This window comes from Struthio camelus, chromosome 3, assembly GCF_040807025.1.
Source record: "Struthio camelus isolate bStrCam1 chromosome 3, bStrCam1.hap1, whole genome shotgun sequence".
Classification (NCBI taxonomy): domain Eukaryota; kingdom Metazoa; phylum Chordata; class Aves; order Struthioniformes; family Struthionidae; genus Struthio; species Struthio camelus.
Window position 1 is genome coordinate 74661542 of NC_090944.1, and position 23376 is coordinate 74684917.

Below are 23376 nucleotides of genomic sequence, written 5' to 3' on the forward strand. Positions count from 1 at the left end.
GTCGAAATGAACTGTAACACACTATAGCACAGACCCAAGTGTATAGTTAGTTGAGTCTGGATAGAGCATAAGCTTAACAGAGCAAGTTTAGGATTCGTGTGTATGTGTGGACAAGGCCGTAGGATACAATTAGAATACAACTAAAGAATAAGATAAGCTGTTGTGACGTTATATTTGTAACCATAATTCTCCCCTTTCAAAATGCTGCTCCAGGGTACCCAGATTACTCCAAAATGGTACCTTAGGAGAAAATATTTGGGGGAATTCCACATTTCCCTGTTCTTAGTATTCCAAAAAAGAACAAATCTAAGACTCATTTGTGAAACAGTATACAGATGCCGTCATTTATTGGGTAAAATAAGCATAATAAGAAGATTTGTGATAGGTTTCTTCCTGAACAGATAACATTACATAAAGAACTGCAAGCCATTTTACACAAACTACTTTCCCAAATCTATTTTATTTTCATTTATTTCCAACTAGAAAACATCTTCTTAATGTGTTTACAAGCTCTTGTCTAACTATTCTCTGATGTGCATGCACTCCGCATTGGTCTGCCACACCTCTCATGTTTATTGATCAAAGTGCCTCCCTAGAAGTGAACAGAGCTAACTGCTGGAAAAACAATTATCAGTTCCTGCATCTTTATTCATTTTAGCCACCCAGAGCTTACTAAAATGTTTTTCTACCCCTTATTCTTTGCAGTAAAGAACATTTGGTATGGCACTTTTCATAAAGTACAGATTATTTAAAAAATTGCAGATATGTTACAAGATAATAAGCCTCTCTAGCTAATGATTTCAATGGGACTTCTTTTTACACATAACAGGATTATCCATCTTTTTCACTTAACAGAAGAAATGGAACATTTTAAAGTCAGAATATACAAGGCAGAAAGGTGCACGGTCTTGAGTACACTTTATTGCTTGCAATACACTAAGGTCTGCAGCACTGGGAAGTATAAGATACGAAAAGGTGTTTTATGACATGTGAATTCTTCTCACTATAAGAGTTTTCATATGAGAAGGTAGGGCATATCTGTGCACTTTACAGTTATATATTAAAACAGATACTTTCCACTCTTAAAGTACTTACGAACAGCAGACTAATGAAAAAGGGGCCTTTACACAAATGTTTCTAATCTAAATTCAAACTTCTACAGGTAGCTGCTGCCTGTTTCCACTCCTGATAGGTACCTAGATGGCTGAGGGCAATTATACATCTGTTTAAGTCCTTTTTGACCCTTTCAGGCTGAATGAAAGAGCTGGAATAGCATAAGGAAGATGTTAAAGGCAGAGATTTTGATATAATGGATTAAAAGGCAGATGCCCATGAAGAAGGCCACACCAGGAGCTTCTTCAACCCAAATCTTTACCGTGCGGGGATGGCTTGAAATCACCTGTCCTTCAGCCTGGTCTGGGCTGGTCCCGGTAATAGCATGCCAGGATATTTAAGGATGCCTGGGTGGTTCTTACTTAGTCTTATAAATATTCCAAAGTGGATGGGTAAAAGGTAGAATGCTGGCTTCGGCTGGGGGCAGGGGGCGTTCTCTCTGCCTTATCTTGCTCTGTCCTCATACCTTAAATTAATGAATGAAAAAAAGGAAGCAAAGCTAAGAATTGCTGCCTGACTAATTTACTACTTTGGCAGTCGATGATGAAGATACTTGGCTCTTGAAAAAATATGTGAAGCCTTCAGGTTAAAATAAGCTGATATATACAAAGCAGGATTTTTGTGAGCTGCCTTGCTTCAGGAAGATGATATGCATTGTTTCATTTACTGAAAGTTTTAAAAGCTTTTCTGAATTTAATTGGAAGTACAAATGCCTGTAATATGTAATGGAATCCATGTATACACTCACTAATGGTCATGAATGAGGAAACACAAGGTTTTTAAATGTTTAGATTTAATCTAAGCAACCCACCTCAGATATGAAGGTCCAGAATAGAGTAGATAACTTTATTGTAAAATGCCAGTACTGTTTTTCTACATACATTTAAAAAGTTTCCAGCCTTTTCTACTAACAGCTGATGACAATATCCTGGAAAATTTAGATGGTCTGTCAGATATCTCTGGAATACAAATGCATTTTTCTTGGTGTTTACGGGGAAGAGTAAAAATATGTGGGCTTCACATTACCCAAAATTTGATCTTCATAGTTAGGAAGGCAGCAGAAGAAGAATCCCAGGCATATTTCCATAATGGCAGTGGTCCAGCCAAAGCCATAGGCCCAGCTGAACATATTGATTCCTGTCATACCAATCTCAGTTGAGAACTTTACAGGATAAATGACCAGGCCCATGATGGAGAACACAGCTGAAGAAACAGGAGAAAAAAATGATTAAGTTAATACCCATCATATTGCTGGCCTCCATAATACCTATAGCTAAAACCACTCATGGTTTGGAGGATTTGAAAATTGATCCACAGCCATGATAGACTTTACATTATTCTTCACTGAGAGTTCAAGTGCATACAGACACTAGAATTGGGTATAGAGTCAACTGAGGGAAATATCAATTCTGGCATGGACATTCCCGTATAAGTAAACTTTACTTCATATATTGTCTTACCAGCGACAAAAAGCAAGCCTCCAATCCCTCTTATGAAGTTGAACCGAAGCGTATCAATGGCAAATGCGATAATGGCCAGAGCAAAGCAGATGACTAAAAGTATAAAGCCAACAAGGTATGTGGCAGCGGCAGCTCTTCCCCAAGCTGAAATCAAAAGGAAGATATATTAGAAAGGCAAAAAAACCAAACAAACAATAAAACACCCTTACACTGTTTCTGGCTTGTAATGAAAGGCAAATTTTAAACAAATGTGACAAGAAGGTTAACTTTCAAGAGGCAAAGCATGGTAGCTTTCTTGTATAGAGTGAACGTTTTTCTTCCGCAACAAATCACTCATTAAGTGCAGAATGCTTAAAAACATCAGATCTGACCTCTTATATAGCATGCAATCAGACTTTCAGGTAAGGTTCCGGTTTAGATTTAACTATTAGGAATTGAGATAAAAATGACTGTAAAAATGTAATGCTGGGTACTTTTCTTCAATAATTCATGTGATTACCTCATTAGATGCTATAAAATCAGGATCATTTTGCATAGACAGGCAGAATTAAATTGTCCCTGAAACTAATTAAATTCTTCCTTAACAAAAAAAAAAAATAAGTGTTCATACAAGCACTACCACTCTGGCATGCAAATTTAAAAGTATGGCAATACTCCACTAATGTCAACATCCAATGATTCCTGACTTATTACCTTTTGTGTTTTGGATTATAAACCTGTATCCTAAACAAAGGAAAAGTTTTGGAATCTATTTTGTGGTGAAATTCAACCTCTGCTTTTGTTGCAGAGTCAGAATTGTTTTATCTTGAAAACCTTATTCAGGGATACTAATACTTCAATTTTCAAACTGGATAACTTTAAGTTATGACATGTTGGTTTTAAGCATATGTGCTGGCATAGCAACTGAAAATAAGTATTATTTATTTAATATTTTAAGTCTTTAGGGGCAACTACAGCTCAAAGTGATCACAGCGTCTTCTCTCAGTATAAGAAGCCCAGTTTGACACTTGTTAAATTGTGTGTGTAGATGGAGTAGGCAGTTAAAATCTGCTGGGCTTTTGCAGACTTCACCTCCTCACCTACACTACATATTTCTAAGGTATTGGCTTCTAACCAACTCCATACAGCATCAGTGCTGTACAACTATCATAGCCCAAACAACCCTGAAGATAGTTATAACCAAACTTAAATGTAGCGCACACTGGTTAGTGAAAGTTCCTTCTGGAGCTCAGTGACTTATGATTTCTGATATTTAATAACTTGCAAATTTATTTGCTTTAGTCACGAGAGCTGAACACCTGAGTCCCTGTGGGCCAGGCCTTCCTGGCCACGCTTTCAATATACGCTCCGTCTGTGCTGCTTGGCCTTTCTGCACGGGGAGCACATGTTCCCAGCTGAACAGACATCGCTGGACAGACAAACGGAGGGAAGTATCCCAGTTCACTAAAGGGGTTTAATTCATTCCACTTTCCCAGGCATCTATCTTATATTTCGGTGACCTATACATACTTTATCACTTGCATGTCTGTGCAGGTAGGACTAGAAAATGCTCTTCATTCCAGCTCCTTTTTCCTGCCGCTGTAGTAGCCCAAGGCTTTGAGAACAGTCACCCATACGATAGCATGCAAGCAATAAAAAGCCAAGTGCTCTGCCTTTCCCCCTCCCAGTGTCAGGTAGGCATAGAAGCCCTCTAGGCTCTGACACTACCCTGTCCTTGATGGGTGACACCTCTGTGTGCTCAACCTCTCTTCCCCCAGGCTCTACACCAAGGCTCCTATCAGACTAGAGAAATAGTCAGGATTTCCCAGCTCTCCTTTCCCTCCAGCCAGCCCACCAAAAGTAATTTCCCTTCAGGTTTACTTTTCACTCATCTCTCCTTGCTTTATGAACCCTAAACTCTATTTTAACTGTTTCACTGTAATTCCAGTTTTATCTAGTGTCCTTCTTCCTTATGCCAAAAAGTTCCTGTCTGCTGTAGGACTTTCCAGCCGTATTATTGCCTATCCTGTAAATAGTTGCCTGAGAAGGAGTCTGAAAGGGACAGCAAAGATGTGCCTGTATCTCAGCTTGTCGTCTGGTATTTTAGCCTGAACTCTTCTTCACAGGGAGTTTACCTGAAGCTCAGAGGTAGAACATGTAATATGCATGCACGCAGCCCGGTATGGGAGAGGGCTACTTCTGATAGACTATCAAAGGAGACAGCCAAGAAGATAAATTTCTCATACTGCCACGGCTCAATTTACTCCTGCTCCCAGCCTCTCTGCCATCCCACTAAAACAGAAAAAAAAAAAAAAGGGGGGGGGGGGATGTCTGGGTGTAAGGGATGCCTGGGTGTAACCTGTCCCATACTGGAGTTACTGAGAAACAGTGGCCTCACTGCTCTCTGCTGCAAGAGTTACAGCTTGTGGCAGAAGAGTGAAGAAGATCTGGATATGATGTGCGATGTTAGGGGCACAACTATCTGGGACAGCAGAAATCTTGGGCATGGCCACCCTCAGCAACGGGCTGACCTTTCCCAAAGCAAATCCAGCAGGCAGCCAACCGGCAGTGCTGAGACACAGATGAGACGTGGTGGTGTAGCCTCAGCCGCTGCCACTGTCACTCTTGCCAGTCACTATCGCCAAAGCACAGCCACTTTTTCCAGAAAGAGCTGATGGCAGAGTGGGTGGGAGGGTCACCTGAGCCAGGGCTTCAGAGGGTGCTGGGTGGCTGCAGTCAGCCAGGATTGGCCCATGCCGCCATCTGCCTTCGTCACCAGGCTCGCCCAGGTGTTTTTCCCTAAGTAGTGTTACAAGTGCTGCAACTGCATGAAAGCAGGTTTGGTGTACTCCCAGCCTGCAGGGCATTGGATGGCAAGAAGAAACATGCTGGCTGCAGGATTCTTACATCTTTATGATGCATTGCTTAATCATGTAACTGTCAAAAGAGAAAAAAATTATCTTGGTTTTGGAAGAAAACCAATACGCAGCTCCAAATAAGGCAATAGGAGGCATAGAAGAGACACTATCTACTTTTATTTGAGGAACACTACCCTAACTTCATCTGTCCTTTACAAGTAGTAGTTTGCCGTAGCTAAGACCACACAGCATAAACACTTTGCCTTTGTAAGGTGCAAGGTAGCAAAATCTTTGGGTAGAAATATTTGGAACTGTCTCTACCGCTGAGATTTATTTTTTCCTTGTGACGAGCAGGAAAACTAGAGTAACTTTTCCTAGTATAACTAATACTTAACAATACTTTTAAAAAAATGCCCAAACTAGAAGAGTTGAATTGGTCATAAAACACGGATCCCATGGAAGAACAAATAGCTCCAGCCATTACAACTGCAAATGTCTTCTGCATCTCCAAAGAACGCTTCTCCAAGCCTCGACACAAAAACAGACTCCTTGTGGCAGTGAGAAGCACCTCCCTTCCCAAGGGCTCTTTCTCCAAATGTTGCAAAACACTTTGTTAAAAATACTGTTTAAGAACAGATGTTTTATTAGGAAATACTTTTAAATGTTTTTTAATGAGGTGATTTAATTGCAAGCAAGTGGCAAATCTGGTCCCAAATCTTTTTTTTGTTTTACACTGATTTTTGCTTTAACATCCAGTTAAAACATAAATAAATTATTATAACTACAAATCTTTTTCCCCAAGAGTGTGAACTCCAGGCCAAAAAGTTATCATAGGTGTCACACAAACTCAATATTCAGCTGCCTGTAGAGAGAACAAGAGTTACAGGATCTAGTCCACCTGTCATAAAATCAGAAATAAAAACGAAGGAAGCAGCAGGTTACAGGGCTTCAAGCTGAGTCTATGAAAATGCACAACAATTTGAGAGATCTATTTTCTCAGCCCCCAGAAACGCGGTGATATTTTGGCTGTTGAATGGTTAAAATGTGCTTGTTCGAAAAGAAACGCATGTTTCTGTGAGAGTGTCCTTGAATACCAGCAGGATTCTGTAACATTTGCATGTTAGCTGTTTCTTCCTTTCTCCCCTCCCCTCTATCAGCTGAAAGAATGCCAATGAATATTATTAAAGGGACACCATCCTCTCTTCAAAACTCCTCCTAGCTGGCAATTTTCTGAAAGGTTTTGTCTTAAAACAAGGCCTTGCCATCCCATCCGAGCAAAAGGAAGTCATATTTTCCTGCCTATCTCAAGCAGAGCAAGGACAGTGTCATCATTTGCAGTGCTTTCTAAATAAATCAGTAACTATTTATGAGAGTCCAAATCATCCAAAGTGGATGTATGAATGCATGACTACTGGGAAATGAAAATTGTCTGCCCACTGTAACACCCCGCCATGTGACAAGACTCCTGAGCTAATTCAGTTGCCAGAAGGAGTCTACCTGTGCCAGGACACAGCTCATGGTAGCTTTTGAGCAGGATAATTAGCTGAGACAGAGCACAATAAGGGTGCAATTTTATTACCGTGCTGTTAAAGCTAACTTATTTTAGAGATAGCATGCCTACCCCTTCTATTGCACCATCTACTATACTCTGAATATCCTGCTGCTGACTGCAGCCATATGGAAGCTGATTGATAGACTTTATTAGAGATCCAGTACTAGGACTATCTCCAAGTTCCTGCCTTCCTCGTCTTACTCCCTCATACCTATTCCAGTTTGCAACAGTGTGGGTGCTGTTTGTGCTTCACACACAAGGAAGTAAACTCACTTGCTTAGCAATAAGTTGAGCCAAAACTTTGAACAACCAGATCTACTCTGTTCTTTGCCTGCCATACATTTAGAGTTCCAAACAGTGTCTTCAAAAAAGAGTTGTAAAGCACTGAAAATAGAATGTGAAGTCCAGTGTCCCCTATGTTAAATAGGCAGTTCTCTGTTTCTAGTGTGCTTGGTGCAAAATCTGGAAAAACATTCATGTATGACATTCTCAAGTCTGAACTGGGTACTACAAACCACATGAACTACTGAGTTTCTCCATTCGAGCCACGTTTTCTAAAAGGAACCTCAGCAAATTCGGAAGTACTTCTCCTGGTCTAATTAATAAGAACACGCTTCTTCAAATTTTCCTCATGGCTAGAAGCTAAATATGCAATCAACACTAGAAAGAAAAATAAATGATTATTGACAGATGAGATACATCAGCAATTTTCTATGTTCTTGCCAGATGATCATTTTAATACATCAGCCACTGCAGTGAGTTGTTCAGAAAATTTAGGAAGGATAGTTTTAATGCAGAAGAAACAGAGGGAATGGGTCAAAGAAAATGCAAAACTGCACTGAAAACAGAATGATATTTTACTCCGTTATCCTTTACATCATAAAGAGAAAGAAGCAAAAATCCCACATTTCTAGCTCCAATCTTAGTCATATAGCAGTTTTTGCAAGAACCAAGACCTGCCATGGATGGCAGTGATTCATCTCTGTGTTGTACTTGATGAGAATGTTTCTATATTGAGTTTGGAGAGCTCAACCTGTTTTGCGCCGCTCTAATTAAAAGGAAAGAGCATTATTTTGGAAACAAACCTGAACTCACTCAACTTCGTTTTCTCCAGCTGACGTTCTTCATCAGGGTGTGGTGAACTCTGTAGAGCACATGCTTCACTTTGAAAAGGTGCTGCTTTGGCCAGGTTTTATTCATTTCACTTTGTTTTGTTCTCCTAGAGAATGTTTCCATGTGAAAATGAACTTATCTGCAGAAAAATGAGCTTTGAATTTGTGAATGTGTTTGCAGTAGGGTCCTGGGTTTTTTGTCATAGAAAAAATAAATTAGAGTGGAAGCATTTCCCCTAATTTGTATCTCCTTAGCTTGAATCTTAAGTCCAAGTTGGATGACCCATCAAGCTCATTAACCCACAGTTCACTTTAGCAGCTGAAGGGTTTTGAACTCCTGGTGTATATGCAAGTCACTGTTGTCCAGCTGTGGAGCAGGATCTAGGTGAATGGCTTCGCCAGAATTTCCTGTGTTACATGTGTAACACTGGACAGTGCAAAATCTTGTCTTCTAAAAATCATAATTCTATAAGATGTCAACTACGAGGAATTTCTGTGCTCTTTTTGAAAGCAAGTGAACATGAAAAATCTCTGCAAGTGTTTGCTAATCATATGAGCTGACATTGCAAAACCAGTGTGTGTGTTCTGACACTACCCTGCCCTTGATGGGTGACATCTCTGTGCTCAACCTCTCTTCCCCCAGGCTCCACACCAAGGCAAAATACAGACAAAATAAATCAGAACCTGTTAAGAGCAGTTTCTTATGAATACTGTATCTGTATGTGATAATCCGTATGTGTGGACTGAAAGCTATTGACTGAAAATAATTTCAAAGGAAGACTATACAAATGAATAAAATTGCATGTTAGTCATGGATAATTTATGAACAAAATAAAACGGAGGAAAAAAGGCATGACTGGATGTGTATTATTCTCCAGGCTTCTTCTATCCTTCAGTGCTCTTCATGGTATCTGGATCATTCTTAAAACAACTACATTTTTCTGAAGGTTTCCATACCTTTCCCTCAGGAGGTCAACAGTGAATGTTTTTCTTGGGTTTGTGTAAGTTTATTTCATTTGGAGCACAGTACCAAAGAAGCATTTTTGATCCAGCTGCTTTGTATCTTTTCTTTTAGTAGCTCTGCTTTCTTTCTTCTAGCATTGCTTCTTCAAAATTTATTGGCAGTTAACATAGATTTTTCATGTCATAACAGAATATTATCTCACTGCAGGAAGCCATTTTCACATGAGCAGGAACCAGCTTGTTAGCTTGCCACTACTTAAGAGACAACAATGGAAGCAGAGAATGACCTATTTAGGTTTACAGTAAGATAAAATCATTACAAAAGTTGCTCAGTGATTAGTAGTAGGTTTCATGTAAATGGGAAAGTAAATTAGGACTTCCAATTACCCTACAGTAGAGTCTTTAAATGACAGCAGACAGAAAAAGGATCTTTATGCATAGACCATTTCTCAGTAAAACGCTATATATATGAACAGAAAGCACTGGCTTGCACGGCTTAACACTAACATGATAGTTCAGTTTGGTTTGGTGGACTTTAAAAGAAGCATTTCTCTTTTAAAGCAACAGCCTGTAATTCCCAATCACTGACTTCAGTCACAAGCATATGCAGGGAAAGCCTGCGTCCGAGACCTTATAAACTTCTGAAAGTCTCTTCTTTTACTGAAGTAAGCAATTCAACTTAGGAAGTATTCTGACATGAATTTGGGAGGAAGAACAGTTACGTCTCGAAGGAGTGGTTCCTTTTCATCTCGTCGTAAGCCCCAGACATGTACAAGCTTGACTTAGAAGCTGCCTGCCACAAATCTTGTGTTAATAAGGGCTCCGCCTTGATGCTTACCTAGCACGGGGAAGGCAGAAGTGGCAGAAGGTGTAGAGCTGTCATCAAAGGGAGCAGCAAGGGAGTAAGTTAGCTATTAAAAATAATATGCACGCAGTGCCTCAAAATTAGAGGTTGGATCATGACAGAGTCAGGGAGTACTCCTATCTCACATTATCTTCAGAAGAAGTTGAATGCATTCAAAACATCTCAGGATAAAAGCTTAGTTTTACACACTTTGATGCTATAACATTTTTCCTCCTATTTTTCCTATTTATTTTTAAACAAACCAGGATAACTTCCACTTGAATGGGTGGATGGCGGGGAAGAAGGTCAGATAAACAAAATGAGCAAGGTATTGATAAATCAATACATATACACAATGTCAGTTAGTCACAGAGTAGCATGATGCACTTGCTGCTTTACTAGTCCCAAGTGAAAGATGGGTTAAAGAAAACATAGTATGAATTAAACAGAAGAAACTTCTATGATAACGCAAACTATGAACTAGGGCTTTTAACCAAAACAGCACAGTGGAACCTCTCCAAAAAGCTCTTTTTAAGTTTTATTTTCCTAAGGCCATTTGAGGCTGAAGAACACTGCATTTGCATTTCATTTCCATATGCACCGAGTATTGGTCTCCTCACTACTGACTTGCAATTTTCCTGTTGTGAGCAAACTTTGTTCTGAAACCATGCTGAAACTTGCCTTTTGCACTAGGGAGTTTCCTCTGATAGAGAGCAGCTGCAAATCTGGATCTAATTTTCTGATAGAAGCAAAATTTTACAATTTGAAAAACAAAGAGAAAAAATTGCATTTAATCAGAAATGATACTTTAAGTTCAGAAGATATCTCACAAGCTCTACTTACTCTTCTTGTGACTGAGAAAAACAGCTATGGCAATACATTTAAAAGCCTATTGCTGGCTGCTTATTGCTGATAAGGTTGTTCATGAATAAATGGGAACTGCACAGAGACTTCCTATGTATGAGTCCAGATTTATGAACAGTATGCATATTCAACATAACAGGTGACATTATATGTATTCTATTGCAGATTAGCACTTCAGCAGAACTGTTTGTGGCCTGAAGAGTTACTTAGTACCAGTAGAACGAAGCCAGAAAACTTTGGGCCAAATTCTACCAACCTTGCTCCATAAGCTACCTTAACTTCCTTTAATTTTTTGGCTGATGAAAGATCTTGTAATAATACTTCACAAAGAAGAAACACAGCATTATAATTTTCACTGACAGAGTTGCTCAGAACAATAAAAGCTGTCAGTGAGAAGCGATATGGAAATGTAAAAAAACACAGTATTTTGAGAGTTCTGTTTCTTTTCCCAAGTAACTGCTTTCCTACTTAAATAATTTGACTGTTTAACCCTACAGTGGAATTCAAAAATCAATCCTACAGCCCGTATCAAGGTTCATATTAAGGAGAGACTATTCTAGTCCTGTTACATCAGATTATCTTAATAAGCTATAGGAAGACATGAGATGAAGGGAAATGAGAATTAAGCCATAAATTTCCAGAAATCTTCAGTCGAGATGCCTCCTGTGTAGGAAAAGTTAGAGAAGTAATTGAGTTGTATACACTCAACGACTTAGGGTCTTGACAATGCCACGCGTTGGGGATCTTTGCAAAGTCCTCAACACCAGCAGTTCACATCTTTTGATGGGGGAGATGAGAGCCCTCCACACGATTGCTATTTTTCCACCCATTTTAACTGCAATTATTAAAGGAGAGGTTGGATAATAAACAGTGGGATGCCATCTGCAATTGCTCTCTATAGAGTTAATTATTGAAGAGCATAACCATTATTTAGAAAAGAGTCTGATTAAATGAATCTGCCTCTAAACATATAAAAGGACAAAACCTGAAAGTACAAGGGAAAGCAAGTGATTGCAGAGGAATGAAAATTGCTACGCTAATTAAATGCTCTGGGCTTGATTCCCTTCTTTTATATCTATACAGTAACAATGGAATCTCTCCTACAAGCAGGAGGAACATCAAGTTTGTTCTTTTCTTTCTTTCCTCCATCAAATTTCCCTAAATGTGCTGCTCCTGTGATATTTTCATTACTGTGATTTAAAACTTTTTGAACCTGTATTTTCTAGCGTTCTAAATTTTAGCTATTGAATTATTAATCCTGTAATCTTATTTTTGACTGGTTAATCTTAAGTATTGTTACACTTTTAGGAGACTGATGACTTTTAGGAAATGATATGGTCCTGTATATACAGTCATTAAAACTACGTCTCCATGTTATAGGGGTGTGTGTGTGTGTGTGTGTGTATCTATCTAGCTAGCTATCTATATATAAAATTGTTTCATGTTCTGAACACAGTATGAACAGCACAAAGTTTTTGTTTTCAGCTCACTCTGTATAAAAAGGGTCAAGGCTTTGCCCTGTGGTTAAGGTTAAGGCACCAAGCATAGAGCTGGACTCCATTTGGGACTCTCACAGGCTTCCTTGGGCTAGCCAGAAATTGTCCTTGCCTTTGCTTTCCAGCTCTGAAGAAACTTTTCCAAACCTACCCAAACATTAGCAAACTCTGGGGAAGTCTGGGTGCAGAACGTTCACTTTAGTGCAGTAATAGCCCTGCGAGTTGAGCCAGTCTTGGCTTCAAAAGTACAGTTACATGTTGCTCCGTGTTCATTCCTACATGCAGACACCCTCGTACTTGGAAGAGCAGCGGGGAAATCCTAGCTCTCCTCCCGGGCCCTGCTGAGAGAGGCCATCTCCCAGCCCAGCCCTCTGGAAGAATCCCTGCGTCACGCTGCTCATGGCACTTGCTTGAACTAGACAGAAGTGAAGGCTCCCCTATGCCGGGGATTGGATGCTGGCTGCCAGGTGTGATGGGAACGCAGGAGAAAAACCATCGTACGTAGGCAGCACAGCGGCAGCGAGCCTTGGTGCCTGGGCTGTCTCATGCCCTGGGTGTGATGAGTCACTGGTTTGGCCAAAGAAGTTAATTTTCCCCTAGGACAGCTGTGGAGCAGCAGTTCAAGGCCAGCGTTATGTGCTGGTTGTCTGCCACTCTGTTGTATCATTAGCTGCGGATTTTTGGCAAGTGTTTTCCATTCATGCACACTACCTCTAGAATAAATAAATGGTGCTTTATCACAGCAAGACTTCCTGTACCCAAGAGCCCAATAGAGACAAATAGGGAGAAAATCTACTCGTCGGTGGAGTGCTTATGAGACTAAAGTAGAATCTTTCTTTCCTTAAGAGGATATTACCTTTTGCAGTATTACCCTTACTCACTCACACTGTAGACACACTCAGCTGCTGCCATACTTGAGCTCATGATCTTCCTGTTTAAAGCTGTTTAAATATTTCCAGACAAGAAAACCATTCAAAGGCAATAAATTATCCTAGAACAAGGCTGGTATTGAATACTTTGATGTGAAAATAACTTAAGATCTGGATTCCACCTGTCAGCCTTTTGCTGACTTTTTTCCCAAGATTTCTACAAGGACACGCAAATTCGCTCACTGCTTCGACATGAATTTAGAGGCTTGAGCTTGCGGTTGTATTGATGGAAGCATTTGCACACAAATGGGCTGCAGGGCCAGGTGGAATGTAAGCGGCGACAAGGATACTCATGAGTTTTCCATTTTACTTTGCACCACTTTGAGGCTAATGACACAAAATCAGTCATTTTCCACCAACCAAGAACATGCAAGTTTAAACATCTTCAAAGCCTGCAGTGGAATAAATTACACACTGAAAAGTGTCTCAGGTCTATCAAACACGCCTTGTTCAGGAGAGGTCATGCAGCCAAAAAATCAAGAAAAACAAAGGAGTGTTTTGCCAGCTTCACAAAGGGATATTACCTATGCATTTTCTTTGCAAGTTCAGCCATGTCCCAGATGCATTTCATACGTGCTCATTATCTATTCATGAAGGCTTTGTAATGGTTCAAGCACTCTATAAGCCAGAGACCTTTATTTATTCCAAGTGGCATAAAGCTAAAGTCAAGACTGAGTGTCATATGATTAAACAAGAAGATCTGATCTTGGGGAAGATAACAGAGCATAGAAACTAATTTTTCCATTTTCCAGAGTTTGCAAAAGACCTAGGGTGTGTAGATGCTCTCATGAAAGATGACTGCACCGGTGGAGTTACTCTCCTGGCTTTCCAAAAAATTGTATAGGCCTCTATGAGCTTTGAATTTTGTCAGTTTAAGCAACTATTCAGGAGATTCCAGACTCCACTGATGCAACGCATGAAACATTCAGCATTCTTCCCCTCCAGTCCAGGATGTTAGATTTTTTTTTGTCTGTTATCTGTGAATACATTTGTGTTAAATTGAACTGCTGAGATTCAAGGGGAGTTACAAACTTTGCAGATGGATAATTTAATTTGAATTGTGCATTTCACTGAACAACTTGCAAGATATTTTTAGTTAGATCTAATTATAATAGGATGTAGATATCTGTAGTGAATTAAGATTTTTTTACTGTCCGAGTCATGTTGAGATCATTCACTAGCAACCACTGAGGTATACACGCATACTTTGTATGTCAGTGAAGCCCCATGGGCTGAACTTCAGAACCTACACAGTAATACGTTAGGGAGGGCAGCTGAGGTTATATCCGAGAGGAAAGGAAATGGGAACTGTGGAACAGAGCAGGGAAAGAAAGAGTTCATCACTCAGAAAAAGTGTAAAATACTTCTGTCCTTACTGTTGACATCATGTCTTATGTGTCTGTTCTCAGAAAGGCTTGTAATTACAATTTGTTTATTGTGCACTTTGTCATGCTTGGCCCAAGAGGACGATAAACATGCCACAATATATGATGCTGAATTCTTATTTTCTGTGACCTTTTTGGAGCAGTGTGGATAAATGTAATCCCAGAATTAGTGTGTATCTACTAAAAACCTGCATTACATCATTTGGGCGGTAGAGTCAGATTGAATGTGAGACTTCGATGTGACGAGTGTGATGCTGTCATGTGACCTGGCCTTTTAGGTGGAATCCAAGACCATATCAGGCACCTGGATCCTGTGCAAGGCAAGATAGGCGTCCCAGAAGAAAAACCTCAACCCTACATTTATTGACCAAGGACAGAATAATAAGAAATACAGATGACAGGGTTGTGTCTGAATGCGTTCACCCTCTGGAGATAAGGGCCTGAGGGAAGTCTGCCTCACATCCATCTCCCCAGGACCCACAGCTCAGACTCCTCTCCTCAGAGACAGCCCAGTGGCAGGACAGACATTCACTCATCCAAAGGCCAGTTTATAACCCCTCATTCCTCTTCCACATTTCTTAAAGGCACCCTGAGGCAGCAGAGAAAATAGTGCTTCCTGCCACCTCCATTGCTGGCCACCTTAAGGTAAGAGCTTTACTGTTGGCGCGCTTGCCTGGAAAGGAAGAGACCTGGGTTTAGATCGGCCTGGAGGCCCAACCCAGTGTCCCAGGCAATAGGTGGGAAAGTCAAAAAGCCAGAAGGAGAAAGCACATGGAGGACCCTACTCTGCAGCACAGGGCTGCAGACAGCCTGCTCAGGTGATGGGCATAATGGGGAAGGAGGACCCACACCTATAAGGCTGCAAAGCAGCAGGGAAGACTTCTTACATCTCTGGGGTAATCCACGCCTGCAGTGGCTGAGATTTACACTGCAAAGGCATAATCTAGCAGAGGCAGAAGCCCAGCAGCGTAATCCACAGTCACTTTGGCTATGCACTATCACATGTTCTCCTACCAGCCAAATCACTCAATTAGTCTCAGACATATCCTCCTTTTCTGCCTGGGAATTTTGCCCAGGAGGATTTTGAGGATTTGATCAGGAATCTAGATGTCGAGTAAACCTGAAGAGGTCAAACGCACACTCACTGAGTGCATACTGCAGTCATGCAGCACATGAACAGCATTTCTGATGCTTTCAGAAGTGTCACATGACTCTCCAGTGCATGCAACAAGAGAATTATTCTGCGCATGTGTACTAAGTCCAAAGACTTAGAAATGCTGGACTCGTGCATGTGAATTGTGGTAACCTCATACGTACTTTGGGGGATAGTTCAAACAGAGGATTACCCAAGTCTGTTCCTCCCTGCCTTTATCTGTAGATGGTACCTAGTGAGAAACAATGCATACGATTGCAGAATTTGAGCATGTAAGAGCAAGGCAGGATAAAGAAGAAGTGAGATGCTGAACAACCATGGAGGGCCTGGAAGCATTTGTATTATCAACAGAAGCATGGCAAAACTTTTGGAGATTTTCTGCATGGAGCCAGTCTTGTCCTGGGGCCCTACGTTCAAAGGGGCCTGCTACAGTTAATTTGTTACAGCTGGCAGAGTTTGACTATGGATGATAACTTTTTATGGATGAATTTGAAAAGCTGTAGTAAATGACCCCTGAGCCTGTTTCTGCAACTGTTTTCACATTCATTTGCTACCGGTGCGGTTGAGATTCTGACCCTTAAAGAAAATACTCTTCCCTTACAATTTGAATTAGCGTTATCGTAAATCATTAGAATGCTTGAACTTCAGCTTCTCTCTTGACTCAGACTAACAGCCCATCTCTCCCAATAACTTGTTTCAGATGGTGTCCAGTAGCAGATATTTAGGAAAATACAGAAGCAGGGCACATTTAGAGTGATCCTTCTCTTGGCCTACTTTCCCAGCCTCAGTGGTTCAAACTTTTTCAAGCTGAAAGTTGCATTTGGGTCAACATGTTTAACAGCACACTTAACCAACATTCAATACCAAAAAAAACTATGTTCTTCTTTTAAAAGTTTGTTTCATAATCGCAAGAAGTTTCTTTCACACGACCTACCTGCCAGAGCAGTTTCAGAGCAGCATTCTGCAGTCTGACACTCCCTGGGGATACAGTCATACCATCTTACGCTTTACCTCCCAGTTTTTCACCGGCACTCAGAAATGGCTTATCACACTAATGCCAAGCTTACCGATACAGCTTGCCATTTGGACATTTGATCAGCAATAGCTATGAAGTTTTGGACAGCAGTGATTATTGAGAAAAAGTTAACCAGCTTTTTCTAAAGGAGGAAGGAAATCTCGAACTCTGTAAGGTTTTCTGCATTGGAACGTTACCACATGTGGTTTCTGTACCACAAATATAACACAGCCCACCTTCTAAATCAACATAATTCCTCTTTAATGGGGTAAGATCACTTTTCTTCTCCATTCTGTTTCCTAAAAACCTTAATATAATATTTCAGTGACAATCTCTATTTCCTAGAACTTCTTATATTAAACTCAGATATTAGCAGATATAATTATGAGGGCTGAGGGGACATGAGTTCGGGAATGTTACTCACCGCTTCAGAGACTGCACCCCACCACCACCACCACCACTGCAGATTCTTACCATAACCCATGAGGGACTCGCACATCCATTCTCCACCCGCACCAGCTCTTCGACAGCTCTCCCATAACGATGCCTGATGCACGTAGGGCAAGGTCTGCGATTCCAACCAGCCCCTGCCCGCTAGTGCGATGATACCAAAGATAACGCCTATGCCCAGGAGCAGAGGTAGGATCCATCTGCACCGTGTGTAGTCAAGGCCGTACTTTACCATCTTCCAGGGCAGCCAGCAGGCTCACGAGAGGGCGGCTGGGCGAGAAGTGCTGCCTCTGCTACTGGCTTGGCGACCCAAAGCAAAGGCTGTTTTTGCAAAACTCCTTAAAAGTGAGTGTATGTATGCATAAGCCTGCGTGCGTGTTTGAGAAAAGCTTTTTAATCAGGACAGACAAGGGAGGGAGGGAGCTCCACCTAGATTCAAATGAGTAAGAGCTGCACCTGAGTAATAACTAGTTGAGCTGGGGAGAAGCTGCAGGTTGGGCTTATCTGTTGGATCCTCTTTTCTCTGCTGACTAGGTAACAAATCAGGTGCTATTTACCCTCTGCATTTAACATTTTCCTTCTTCCACTCCCCATGAGAAGGACCATCTCACAGCAGCTGTGTTTATAGCTTTGTATCACAAGGGATTTGCATTATAGCAAGTGAATGCACAAGACAACCTAGGGAACTATTTGCATTGTAAATCTTTGCATTAATGGCTGGTTGTTTCTGAAACTTGCCACCTGGAGCTTGAAATTTGCCTTTCTTGGACTCTATTTATAAATGACATGACATCTTATTTTTTATGATCAAAAAAAAAATCCTCTAGCTAGCATTAAGCTAAGCAGTAAAAAATGTGTGACAGCCCTCCCTCCCCTTCTTTGGACATGGCTACAGGAAAAAGAAAAAATCCCTACCATTTATCATTAAAATATAACATGGTCTCGGTATAGCCTTTGTGGGAGAACAGAAGCTGAGCTTCGATTTGACTTTACCTTATGAACTCTCCCTGCATGTGGATGTGGCTAGATGTATGCTGCTCAGTGCCTGTCAGAGCCTGCCTGTGAGGTGCTGTGAAGCGCAATGGAGACAACCACCATCTCCGGGGAATCCACACAGCCGAGTGCTGTGCAGTTTTTCTCTCAGTCAACTCAGGAGCAGTATAGCCATGTCTGTAGCACTCTACCTTTGAGTGAACACGTGCTTCAACCTGGTATGTTGGTGGGGCCCAGATATCTTTACATCTGGAAGCAGCTGCACCACTTGCAGACTAAAGCTGATTTCTGTGAAACAAGGTTAGGCACAGAAGATTTTGTCAGGCAGGTCTGTGTCCAAGTGTGAACCCCGTTCAGTCTCAAAGATTTGCTGCTATAGTGTAAATGCTTTCATGGTAAAATGTAACATTCGTACTGAATTGCAAACAGCATAACATTTAATGAATTAATATTCATAAATGAATAATGAACTAATAGAAACTAAATCCATAAATTGTGTTGAATTAATACACTGTACACGGGAGTGCATGAAGAGGCCTTGAGTTTGCATAGACCCAGACTGGAATATCCACAACAATGGACTGCAGAACCATGAAAAGCTGTTAGCTTCGCCATGAAAGCAACTTGAATGGGTTCATGTGTCACTGCCTCATTTCTAAGCGGAGCTTATTAGCCTAGAAGCAGATTAGCACTGGTTTGGCTACTTTGCCTCTCATTCTCTAGCCAGTGTAATCTTTACTAGCTCGAGCAGTCTGGCACCGGTTCCCCTGTAGTACGGACAAAGCCTGTAGCCTTGATATTGTCAGAGGTCCATCAAGGCTATTTGAGAAATCTCTGTTAGAGCAAGAGATTTACACAATTTTTACACATTTGGCCATTGAATTTGAATGTCGCTTGAAGCAAAAGCCAACGATGGAGAGGCCCCAGCTACCTTTTTGGAATGGAGATAAGGGACTGCCTGAAGAAAAACAAAGCAGTATTTTTTGTAAAAGGGAACACTTTTTCCTTAGGATATTATATATTTTCCCCTGTAGTCCACATTTGTATTATCCTCAAATTCAATTATCATTAGCCTAAATATAATGCTTAAAATGGTATTTGTCAGTTCTAATACACTGCATTATATCTTCTTTTACCCTTAAAATTATTTATATTTACGTCAAAACAAATACTGTTTGAAGCTTACCCTCAGTACAATCAGCAGGTACCCGCAACCTGTTCAAGTCTGCTTACAAACATTCTTTTTGTTGCCACTGCTGAGGTGGAGATGGGCACGATAAACTCAAAAAGATTGAGAGAAGGAAGATTTGATTTTGAATACTGGATAGTTCCTAAAAGAAGACCTCCACAGGACTCGCACATGATCTTATGTGGCAGTAAGCTGTAGCCCACGCTCAGCTGTCTATATCCAGTCTCTTGCTAGGTTTCAATCCTTCAAGAACAGTTACGGTTTTCTAAAATCTTACCATTTTTTTTTTTCCTAAGACAAAACAGCCAAATCAAGTTAAAGCAATTTTGTTAGATGAAATTCAATATGAAGTCAGGCACTGTCAAGGAATTTGAGAGCCAATGTATGCTGAAGAATAAAAACCTCTTCCCTTCTTTTCAAATGTTCAGCCATGTTTTAGGTAGATATTTATGACTGAAGGATTTATCATCAGTTTTTGTCATAAGTCACTTTTGGATGAATGCAGATTGTCATGAATTTGAGCATTTGCAGGATGATACCATAGAACTCATTTGTCATACCGTGAAAGAAAGATAAGTAGTGGTCAGTCACTGTAGGTGTTTCTGCATCTTTCCCACCTTTGTCATCCTTAAGCAACTTAAAACTACAAGCAATCTTCACATTCAATATAAGGATAATTTGTGATATCTGAAACAATAGAGAGGTAGATGTATTCAAAGGTGACAAAGTGAAGTATCTCCTGTAATTCTGAAACTCTTATGGCAAATAGGGAGAAATGATTGAAAACTTCTGATACAGAGTCTACGAGTTGAAACGATGACTCATCTACAATGTGCTTTGTATTATGCAGTGTATGAGCTGGGTGCTTACATGAAAGCAGATGCATGTTCTGCTTTTCCAGTATTTGTAGATAACCCCTCACAATTAATACAAGCATTTTCTGTTGAATATGATGATATATTATCAATGTTAAACCTGTCAGATTGTAGCGCACTCTCTGCATCTGAAAAAATTGCTAATGAATTTTCATTGCTACTTGAAGCAATCCAGTAAGCAGTAGGATATTGATAAAACAAACAATTTTAAGGCATCAGAGCTGCAAAATAAAGATATGCCCCTTTCAGCCAAGGTGCAAATAGTTTTCTGAGTGGAAGGAGAAACTAGCAAATCATTGGCACACATTTTCTTCCACCTTTAGTCAAGTGATCTATATGAATGACTATGGATTGACTATGGATTGACTGACTGTGGTGCATGTTTATGACTTTTGCAGCAACCACATTTTAAATCTCTAATATTTGCACTCCTCAGGAGCAAGAAAAGTCCCCAGAGTTTGTTTTTTAAAAGCTTTGCTAGAATTATTTTATGATCCATTCTCTTTAGTGCGTCTTAAGTCTGAAAAGTTACCCTGAGTGACCTGAGTCACTGAGAAACATTTTCTTCATAAGCTATTATAAGTTTTACAGCAGTTATTACTGTTTTCATTGATCCACTCTCAATCATGGGTCCCTTTTTTCTGATAATGTCAGTCTGCTCCTTCCCTTCAGAGAGGGATGTATCTTGCCTTGCAAGAGGAATATTGCATTGCACTTATGGTTATAACCACCACCTATATTGTGACGTAAAACAGTCCTACTCGCACTGAATTGTACCTAATGGGCACTCTTTCTGCTCTGCACCTCCTGTGTGCCAGGGCAATAGATCACACGTACTGTTCTCAATACAACTAATATTTCATTCATAGTAAGCTCATGAAGAAGTTATCTTTGGACAGCAAAAATGTTCATAGGGTAAAGCCAGCTGCCATTCTTTGACATTAATTAGAAGGATTCTGGAAATGCATTTTGAACAGGAGTTGACTTTACTTCATTGTAAAATAAGAACATCCACACCTCCAAAATGAACCCTGTTGAGATCCTGTACTTTTAAAGGTATGCCTTTAGGCTAACATTTGTTATTTAAGTATGCAGGGCTTGATTTGAAAGAAGAAGAAGGATGAGGAAATTACCTAGCCTTCAAAAAAGAGGGGTTCAGATTTAGTCTCTCAATTGTCCTTCTGGGGAAAGGAGACAGGTTGCTTCTGTGAGGTTGCTTCCCACAACTTTGCCTCCTTGAGCTGTGTTCCTGAAGCTTCACTGGTGAGTTTTTCCTTTTGCACATACCTTTCACACTTTTCTGAGGGACTCTCCCAATTCAGGTAGACACTGAAGCTCTTATGCATTCCTTGTGTTGGCCTCAGAGCAGTTAGTGCTCAGATCTGCTGCCACACGGCTCGGAAGATCTTTCTCTTTCTACCTCTCGCAGCACAGTAAAACTCTGTAGAGGTTTGAGACCTTCTCTATTCACTGGCTGATGAGCTTGGAGGAAAATTTCCACAAGGTTTTTTAAGGCTTTTAGCAAGAAAAGTCCAGGACTGGCTTACTGTTGGATTTCCAAAGCCTACCCCGCAACACTTCTTTACTCACTTTTTTCAGTAAAGCACGCCTGCCTATATGTGACAAGCGCTTACAGTTAAGACTTTTTTTTTTTCTTTTCCTCAGCAGGGTTACAAGTGCAAAATAGAAGATTATTGCAATAGCATATTTTAACAGCAGGTTCTCAAACATGAGCCTGCAGACACGATTTTTATTTGTGTGAGCAGTCTGAGGATATATTAGGAAAATACAGAAGAAGTGTCTGTGTGTGCATGTACATGGACTTAATTTTCAGCCATTTTTTGTTACAGGATACATTTTCCTCAGGATGAGTTCTATACTGAAATAGATTTAATCCACACTGACCTACTGACATGCTGCAGAAGGTTAACTGGTTCAGCCTTCCCTCCATCTTTCAGATGAATGGTTGAAATCAAGGATGTCCTGTAAAACAACCCTGCAGTTACCAAATGAGTCAGGTTTTGATGACCTGGTACTGGTTTTGGTGATCTTTGACTTGTTGGTGTTTTTGTTAGGAGTATAAGCTTTTTTGCAATGAATTTCCTTTGTCTGCAGCTTTTCTCTCCAGAAGTTCATTGAGAAACTAAAGTTCCCATATAAACACGGAGCTGAGGGGACAGATTAAAACAGCCAAAGCCCTGGGGCCTAAGGCTGGTTCCCTGATTTGGACAAACCAGACTGCAGTGCTGCTCTACGGAATGCAGGGTCTACATGGGAAATGTGCTTTAGAGGCCCAGAAGTGGGAGCCACCAATTAGTCCCCACCAAAACATGGGCTGGCTATTAGTCCAAGAGATGCAGCAGACACGCTTACGCAGCACAGCCTGAAGTGAGGGGCTGGGCAGCTGTGACCGTATAGTAAATTCATTTATGTGTGATCACATCAGACAGCATTAGTGTTCAGCTTCTAGATTAGGGGAATATTTTGCTTAGCTCTCTGGCTGGCCATATAACCACATAAAGCATAATACATAAAGTTTCTGTGAAATTGTATATAAACAATTAAAGCACTATAGTGTAGCCCTATTCTTCATATGGGATAATTTTATTTAAGCAACTTGCTGTTGGCTCCAAAACTTCTCTGTGGCATAGCTAGAAAATATTTGTCCCATCGTAGAAGATCGTAATAGTAACTCCTTGTAAAACATACAGGTCAGCTACCTTAGGAGAGGAATAAAATCAGTCTTACATAATTAATTATCATATGCCACAGTGTTGCTACTTATATTTCTCTATCAAACTTGAAATTACTGAGTCTTATGTGTCAGTTATGAACAACACTAGCTACTTTTTTAAGTACTTTGAGATTTACAGATAAGACATGCATGCTAAGCTTTATCTTTAAGAGTTCCAGCCATAAATTTTCACTTTGAAAGTTGCCAGCCAAAAATAGGGTTTTACTGAAACCAAGACTTTATGTGGAAATGACTGTTTCAGTTTAAAATGTAAACATATGGAATTTATTTGGGAAGAAAGCTGAAATGAAAACGGTTTCCTACCAACACTTTCATATTTTCATATTATCTTGATACAAAATGCCAGTTAGAGTTTTTCTGAGTTTTGTTTTGCAAGTTGTTTTGACTTTCC

General features: G+C 40.3%; 1 protein-coding gene across 1 annotated transcript; it reads right to left on the reverse strand.

Annotated features, from left to right (window-relative positions):
- Positions 1-319: 319 nt before the first annotated feature.
- Positions 320-17614, reverse strand: LOC104153152 (p53 apoptosis effector related to PMP-22). The gene is made up of 3 exons (XM_009688888.2): positions 17198-17614; positions 2574-2717; positions 320-2316 (listed from the first exon to the last, which is right to left on the reverse strand). Exons 1-3 carry the CDS (start codon positions 17406-17408, stop codon positions 2102-2104), a joined length of 570 nt encoding a protein of 189 aa, XP_009687183.1. The 5' UTR covers positions 17409-17614; the 3' UTR covers positions 320-2101.
- Between the last annotated feature and the right edge of the window lie 5762 nt (positions 17615-23376).

Excerpts from the sequence above, each read along its gene's own strand:
- LOC104153152 (XM_009688888.2), bottom strand. The coding sequence starts at position 17,408 with ATGGTAAAGTACGGCCTTGACTACACACGGTGCAGATGGATCCTACCT. Across the intron at positions 2,718-17,197 it reads CGAGTCCCTCATGGGTTATG|CTTGGGGAAGAGCTGCCGCT; the intron begins GTAAGAATCTGC and ends TTTTGATTTCAG. Across the intron at positions 2,317-2,573 it reads AGGCTTGCTTTTTGTCGCTG|CTGTGTTCTCCATCATGGGC; the intron begins GTAAGACAATAT and ends CTGTTTCTTCAG.